At 41.0% G+C, this 8,634-nt stretch overlaps 1 protein-coding gene across 1 annotated transcript; it reads left to right on the forward strand.

Annotated features, from left to right (window-relative positions):
* The first annotated feature begins 4,439 nt into the window (after positions 1-4,439).
* Positions 4,440-5,503, forward strand: LOC143516403 (uncharacterized). The gene is made up of 2 exons (XM_077007952.1): positions 4,440-4,950; positions 5,091-5,503. Exons 1-2 carry the CDS (start codon positions 4,440-4,442, stop codon positions 5,501-5,503), a joined length of 924 nt encoding a protein of 307 aa, XP_076864067.1.
* Positions 5,504-8,634: the final 3,131 nt, after the last annotated feature.

Genomic DNA, 8,634 nt, shown 5'->3' on the forward strand with positions numbered 1-8,634 from the left:
ATAAACAAATTAACACTTTGTTGTTGCATAAAGAAAACATGGACATGTGTATTTTCTGCATTAAGGCTACATGCATTACATGAGAGGCATTGTTTATAGTATTAAACTTTGCATATCAATGATGGCATGTACACACAATAACTTTGCGCTTCCTCATCTCTGTAACCACCCATAATTTCATACTTAAACATTATCCTAAATCATTTGTTTTTTAAAATTATTTTCAAGAACAATTGTCAATATTAAATACCTTATTGTGTGATCTTGATCTTACACGTGCCTCACATTGTTGTATAGGCTAAAAAATGTGGTAACACAAGCCTCTAAAATGAACACTCAGTAACTCTGTTAGAGGATGACACTGAAATATTGCAGTCCACTGATTTGTCAGATTTATTTATATGCTGATCTCTGTCATGTTTAGCTCCATCCTCTGCCTCAGTCATGTGTTGTCTGCCCTAGTCCTTATTTCTTGGTTTCCTTTGTATTCCCTTCTGTCTATCACACCCCTGTACCTCGTGACCCTGCTGTAGTGATTATCATGTTCAGCGGTGTATTGTTTCATTCCTTGTTTAGTGCGTGTTTATAATCCCCATGTTTCCCCAGTGCCATGGTTGGTTACTGTAAGTTGGTGTATTCCTTGTTCCTGTTCCTCACCTTGTGAATTCTGTTTCCCAGTTACTTCTGTGTTTCCTAGCTGTGTTGTATGTATGCATGTATTTGTTCTCATTCGTGCCCTGTCATGTTGCTTCCAGTTGATGTCTGTATTTATTTCTGTTCTGTTCCTTTAGTGTTTCCCTCTTTGTGTTAGCGATTTAGTCTAGGTTCTCTTTGGTTATTCTCCCCCCGTCTATGTATCCCATTAGCGTCTTACTCCATGTATTTAGTTCATTGGCTAACTGTGTGTGTTTGTTACTTTTGATTTTGTTTGTAGTTGAATCCCGGGCATCTGTGTTATTATTATTTCACTTTTGCTTACTTTCGCTATTAAAACCATAGTGTCCTGCACTATATTTAATTCCTAATGTGCCCCACTGGAATGGGCAGATATAGTGTTAACTACCCAAAAGAATGAGGTTTGGACTGTAGCTGGATTCTGTAGTCTGTTGCGAACCAGGTGTCCTGGGTGCGGAGATACAAAGGGATAGGATCATTTTGCACCATGAACACTGAAAGCTCTTTGACCGTACATGCACAGTTTAGTGGAAGGAACTGAGAGCAGATGAGCATCAGCAGACTGGAGAGAGCGAGAAGGACAGTATCTGGACAGACTAGAGAGAGCGAGAGGGACAGTATCTGGACAGACTAGAGAGAGCGAGAAGGACAGTATCTGGACAGACTAGAGAGAGTGAGAAGGACAGTATCTGGACAGACCAGAGAGAGCGAGAAGGACAGTATCTGAACAGACTAGAGAGAGCGAGAAGGACAGTATCTGAACAGACTAGAGAGAGCGAGAAGGACAGTATCTGGACAGACCAGAGAGAGCGAGAAGGACAGTATCTGGACAGACTAGAGAGAGCGAGAAGGACAGTATCTGGACAGACCAGAGAGAGTGAGAAGGACAGTATCTGGACAGCAGACCAGAGAGAGTGAGAAGGACAGTATCTGGACAGACCAGAGAGAGCGAGAAGGACAGTATCTGGACAGCAGACTAGAGAGAGAGAGAGGGACAGTATCTGGACAGCAGACTAGAGAGATACTCAGGTGCTAAACCATTCAAACATTTAAAAACCAAGACGAGAGTTTTGTATTGAATGCGATATTGAACTGGGAGCCAATGCAATTCTTTCAGCTTTGGGGTTATGTGTTCCCATGACCTAGTGTGTGTGAGAACTCTTGCTGTAACTTCTTTAGACTTTTGGATGGGAGCCCGACCAGGACAGAGTTACAATAATCAAGTCTTGCTGAAATAAATGCATGTATAAGGGTTTCTGCCACAGAGTTTGTGAGAGAGGGACGCAGCCTGGCAATGTTTCTCAGATGAAAAAATGCTGTTTTAGTTACGTTATTGATGTGGCTCTCAAGGGAGAGCGTGGAGTCTAAAATGACAACAAGGTTGCGAATTTTGGCCACAGAGGACTGAATAAAGCCAGGGATAGATATTCTGGATTGACTCATTTTCTTGAAAGTGGAAGCGGATGTGATGAGAATAGCTTCAGATTTGTCGCTATTTAATTTAAGGAAATTCTTAGCCATCCAGTTCCTAACATCAACAAGACAGCTAACCAAAGAATCAGGAGGTAGTGTATCAGAGGGTTTTGATGAGATGCATATTTGCATATCATCGGCATAACAATGAAATTGGAGACCATGCCGTCTGATAATATCTCCCAGTGGAAGGATATAGATAACAAAAAGAAGTGGGCCAAGAACTGAACCCTGGGGAACACCATAGGACAGTGTTGTGGTGCCAGATCTGAACTTACCCAGTGATACAAACTGTTGTCTGTTGCTAAGATATGATCTAAACCAGTTAAGAGCTGTACCAGTCACCCCGGTTGATGTCTCAAGTCTGTGCAGGAGTATATCATGGCAGACTGTGTCAAATGCTGCTGTAAGATCTAGTAGAACTAGAATGTTCACTTGACCAGAATCAGCTGCCAGAAAGAGATCATTGAGTACCCTCAAAAGAGCAGTTTCGGTGCTATGATTTGCTCTAAAGCCAGACTGAAACTGTTTGTTTGCACTCAGATGTTCCTTCAGTTGGACAGAAACAGTACGTTCAACTCATTTGCTGATGAAAGGGAGATTTGATATTGGTTGATAGTTACTAAAGTCATCAGGGGCAAGACCTGGCTTCTTCAAAACGGGTGTAATGGCAGACAATTTTAAGCTGGGGGGGAAAAACCTGACGTAAGAGAAGTATTTATTATGTCCATGAAAAGATGAGAAAGTGATGACTGACATAAGAGAAGTATTTATTATGTCCATGAAAAGATGAGAAAGTGATGACTGACGTATGACGTGTTTGACGTATGATGTGTTTGCAGGCTGCAAAAGTTTGTTAATAGTGGAAAATAAGGCGCTTGGATTTCTTTGACAGCTGCTGATGTTCAAAGAATGAAAGTCTGCCTTAGCCTTATTTAGAGCAGTTTTGTATTTCAAAATGTGCTCTTTATATGCAACTGCGTGTACTGCTAACTTAGTCTTCCTACAAAGGCGCTCAAGTTGACGGCCTTTTGACTTCAGTAACCTGAGATTAGAAGTATACCAGGGGGCAGGCCCGTTGACAGTCTTGCTGGGGCCCGGGACAAGAAAGTTTCATGTGCACGTCCCAGCACGTCCCAATGGTGCCATCCCCTTGGATGAGACTCTCTACGGCCACGTCTGAGTGAGCTGCAACCCTCATTTTCATTTCATTTCTTTCATTTCATTTCATTTCAACCCGGAAGGGGTGTTTGTTTCCTATTCTTGCAAACCGGAAGGTTTCCTCGTCTCCTGTTCCCATGACCCGGAAGGGTCTTCATCTCCTTTTCCCAAGACCCTGAGGGGTTCATCTCCAGTTCCCATGACCCGGAAGGTGTGTCCATCTTCTGTTCCCGCGACCCGGAAGGGGTCTTCATCTCCTGTTACCGAGACCCTGAGGGGTTCGTCTGCTCCTGTCCCTGTGCCCCAGCAGAGAACTATAGGGGACACCCGGCCTGTTCCTTGTTCTGGACCCGTACTGTCTGTGTCCATACCTCGCCCTGGCCCTGTCCAGTCCCACAAGGTCCAGTGTCCTCTTGTGAATGCCTGCCCCCTCAGTTGATTCACTTGCCCGTCTCTGGTGTCTCTCCCCTTGGTTGCGCCCCTTGTTCATGGTCCCTCCCGCCCTGCTTTAGTGTCACCTGTTCCTGCTTCCCCTCGTGTTAGTCCCTGCATGCCCCAGTGTGGCATGCTAAAGGGGGGGGGGGGGGGGTTCTGTCTGAGATATCTCATTTCATTGTGTTCACCTGACAAACATTGCAGCAAAATAGTGTGACATATTTTGCTCTTGTTAACCAATAAGAAATGTATGCCTTACTTTAAAAAACTTTTAAGTAACACAGTTCTAAACTTTACAGGGCAAACTTACAGGGCCACAGCATAAAATCATACATTGTTTATTTAAAAATCCTACATTGTGAATTCTGGATTATATATATTTTTGTTTGTTTTATATTATGTCTCTCACAGTGGACATGCAACTAAGATGAAAATTTTAGACCCTTGCATGATTTCATTTTGCACCATGAACACTGAAAGCTCTTTGACCGTACACCAGAAGAAGAACTTGCAAAGTCGCAGGGTGTTAAAATAATTAATTTTCCTCACTGTACATGATTATGTAATTGTACTCCTCGTGTAAAGCAGTGGTATATTCTATAAAATAGAATATAAAATATATTCAATAATTATCTTTTTCCTAAAAGTATTACAGAATACTTAAAAAGGACCTCAATGCAATTCTAAGTTGTGTAATGACTGTTTCGACAGCAATCAATCCATCCAGCTCTACTGTTGACCCCTGTTACAACTACAATGTACTTGATGACGTCTGGAGAACAACATACAGTTACTATGGCTACTATTATGACTATATTTATGGATTATCCAATTACTACAGTAGTCATGACGACACCAGTGTTGAATGGGATGGCTGGTATCGGCTGTATCTACAGGGAGCAGATGCACAGATTTCTGAGTGGTGTGCGGGTGCCATGTCATCTGGTGGATACACCCCACTGATACTTGGTGGTTCACATCCCCTTATTGAGGATGGAATTGTGACCAGAGAAATCTATGGGACACAAGCTTACTGGTGGTATTACTGGAATTACACCTGGTGGTACTGGGGATATGGGTGGTATGCAAGCCTGTGCAATTACTACACGTCCAATCCCATCCAGGTGAAAGCCTGTCCAGGACATTACTACGTCTACAAACTGGTCAAGCCAAATGTATCAATCCCACTTCCTGTATACGCTACAGGTACAATCTTTACCCATTTCATGATATGACCCTAGCAAAGAATTAGCCTTCACTTTACAATAAATGAACCTACACTACAGTTGAAAAGTGCTATATATCATTATTATTATAAAATTTGCTGATACTCATATTGTTGACAGTGGCATTACACACCACATCTTATGACCCCTGCAATGACTACACCTCCCTGGACCAACCCTGGAGAGCCAATACTGCACCTGGTTTGGGCATTTGTGATGTTGAGTTCAACTGGAATGGCTGGTACCGCCTGCTGTACAATGGGATGGACGTCCGTATGGCAGAGAGCTGTGTTGATGTTAACAGATGTGGTACTTACTACCCTATATGGCTCAATGGTCCTCATCCTCAGGTAGAGGATGGAGTGGTCACCCGCCAGGTCTGTTCAAATGCAGGATCTGACTGCTGCTTCTACAAGTCCAACCCAATTCGTGTTAAAGCATGTCCAGGCAATTACTATGTGTACGAGATTGTCCGTCCAATGTTCTGCAACATGGCTTACTGTACAGGTATTTACACTGGTTTTATGTTTTAAACATTTCAAGAGTTCTATGGGTTTTTCATGTCAACTCTGATTTTACATTTTCCTCCTTCAGATGTCAGTAACATTTCTTTGTCTACAAACATGTCCAGTGGAACACAAAACACAACCATGAGTAAGTTGTGTATTGTTATTATACAGTATGACCATGAAAAAGTTGATATAAATAAATTTCATTTACTATGTGTACGAGATTGTCAAGCCAATGCTCTGCAACATGGCTTACTGTACAGGTATTTATTTATATACAGAAAAATACACAGAAAATATTCAATTGTCCCACAGTGTGCATTATGAGTGAGGGAGGGGAAGCCGAGAAGACAGTGCACATGTTTATTTAGCAAAACAAAGTCAAATACACGAAGACAAAGACTGACAACAGAGGGCAAAACATAATTTCACATAAATAATATAATTAAAAATAATTTAACAAACAAACTGGCATAAATAATATTTCCTCATATATATATATTTATATATATATATATATATAATGTCCTCATTGACGTAGATAATAAGATGTCCTCGTTGACGTAGATAATAAGGTGTCCTCATTGACGTAGATAATAAGATGTCCTCGTTGACGTAGATAATAAGATGTCCTCGTTGACGTAGATAATAAGATGTCCTCATTGACGTAGATAATAAGATGTCCTCGTTGACGTAGATAATAAGATGTCCTCGTTGACGTAGATAATAAGATGTCCTCATTGACGTAGATAATAAGATGTCCTCATTGACGTAGATAATAAGATGTCCTCGTTGACATAGATAATAAGATGTCCTCGTTGACGTAGATAATAAGATGTCCTCGTTGACATAGATAATAAGATGTCCTCGTTGACGTAGATAATAAGGTGTCCTCGTTGACGTAGATAATAAGGTGTCCTCGTTGACGTAGATAATAAGATGTCCTCGTTGACGTAGATAATAAGGTGTCCTCGTTGACGTAGATAATAAGATGTCCTCGTTGACGTAGATAATAAGATGTCCTCGTTGACATAGATAATAAGATGTCCTCGTTGACGTAGATAATAAGATGTCCTCGTTGACGTAGATAATAAGATGTCCTCGTTGACGTAGATAATAAGATGTCCTCGTTGACGTAGATAATAAGATGTCCTCGTTGACGTAGATAATAAGGTGTCCTCGTTGACGTAGATAATAAGGTGTCCTCGTTGACGTAGATAATAAGGTGTCCTCGTTGACGTAGATAATAAGGTGTCCTCGTTGACGTAGATAATAAGGTGTCCTCGTTGACGTAGATAATAAGGTGTCCTCGTTGACGTAGATAATAAGATGTCCTCGTTGACGTAGATAATAAGGTGTCCTCGTTGACGTAGATAATAAGGTGTCCTCGTTGACGTAGATAATAAGGTGTCCTCGTTGACGTAGATAATAAGGTGTCCTCGTTGACGTAGATAATAAGATGTCCTCGTTGACGTAGATAATAAGGTGTCCTCATTGACGTAGATAATAAGGTGTCCTCGTTGACGTAGATAATAAGGTGTCCTCGTTGACATAGATAATAAGATGTCCTCGTTGACGTAGATAATAAGGTGTCCTCATTGACGTAGATAATAAGGTGTCCTCGTTGACGTAGATAATAAGGTGTCCTCGTTGACATAGATAATAAGATGTCCTCGTTGACATAGATAATAAGATGTCCTCGTTGACGTAGATAATAAGGTGTCCTCATTGACGTAGATAATAAGGTGTCCTCATTGACGTAGATAATAAGGTGTCCTCGTTGACGTAGATAATAAGGTGTCCTCGTTGACATAGATAATAAGGTGTCCTCGTTGACATAGATAATAAGATGTCCTCGTTGACATAGATAATAAGATGTCCTCGTTGACGTAGATAATAAGGTGTCCTCATTGACGTAGATAATAAGGTGTCCTCATTGACGTAGATAATAAGGTGTCCTCGTTGACGTAGATAATAAGGTGTCCTCGTTGACATAGATAATAAGGTGTCCTCGTTGACATAGATAATAAGGTGTCCTCGTTGACATAGATAATAAGATGTCCTCGTTGACGTAGATAATAAGGTGTCCTCGTTGACGTAGATAATAAGGTGTCCTCGTTGACGTAGATAATAAGGTGTCCTCGTTGACGTAGATAATAAGGTGTCCTCGTTGACGTAGATAATAAGGTGTCCTCGTTGACGTAGATAATAAGATGTCCTCGTTGACGTAGATAATAAGGTGTCCTCATTGACGTAGATAATAAGGTGTCCTCGTTGACGTAGATAATAAGGTGTCCTCGTTGACATAGATAATAAGATGTCCTCGTTGACGTAGATAATAAGGTGTCCTCATTGACGTAGATAATAAGGTGTCCTCGTTGACGTAGATAATAAGGTGTCCTCGTTGACATAGATAATAAGATGTCCTCGTTGACGTAGATAATAAGGTGTCCTCATTGACGTAGATAATAAGGTGTCCTCATTGACGTAGATAATAAGGTGTCCTCGTTGACGTAGATAATAAGGTGTCCTCGTTGACATAGATAATAAGGTGTCCTCGTTGACATAGATAATAAGATGTCCTCGTTGACATAGATAATAAGATGTCCTCGTTGACGTAGATAATAAGGTGTCCTCATTGACGTAGATAATAAGGTGTCCTCATTGACATAGATAATAAGGTGTCCTCGTTGACATAGATAATAAGATGTCCTCGTTGACATAGATAATAAGATGTCCTCGTTGACGTAGATAATAAGGTGTCCTCATTGACGTAGATAATAAGGTGTCCTCGTTGACATAGATAATAAGGTGTCCTCGTTGACATAGATAATAAGATGTCCTCGTTGACATAGATAATAAGATGTCCTCGTTGACGTAGATAATAAGGTGTCCTCGTTGACGTAGATAATAAGATGTCCTCGTTGACGTAGATAATAAGATGTCCTCGTTGACATAACCTATCTTGGTTATTCTTCCACATCTTCCACTCCAGATGACCTCTAGGCCTCCAACTACTTACATTTACATTTATGGCATTTAGCAGACACTCTTATCCAGAGCGACTTACAAAGTGCTTTACTTCAACATAATAGATGAGTACTGGAGGAGTTCAGGCTTAAAATGTGGAATTCTGTGGTTCTGTTTGTTTGGCA

This window comes from Brachyhypopomus gauderio, chromosome 6 (assembly GCF_052324685.1).
Source record: "Brachyhypopomus gauderio isolate BG-103 chromosome 6, BGAUD_0.2, whole genome shotgun sequence".
NCBI lineage: Eukaryota > Metazoa > Chordata > Actinopteri > Gymnotiformes > Hypopomidae > Brachyhypopomus > Brachyhypopomus gauderio.

Bases quoted from the DNA above. Each gene is read 5' to 3' on its own strand.
- LOC143516403 (XM_077007952.1), top strand. From the start codon at position 4,440: ATGACTGTTTCGACAGCAATCAATCCATCCAGCTCTACTGTTGACCCC. The intron at 4,951-5,090 runs GTACAATCTTTA...TATTGTTGACAG, and splicing joins ACTTCCTGTATACGCTACAG to TGGCATTACACACCACATCT.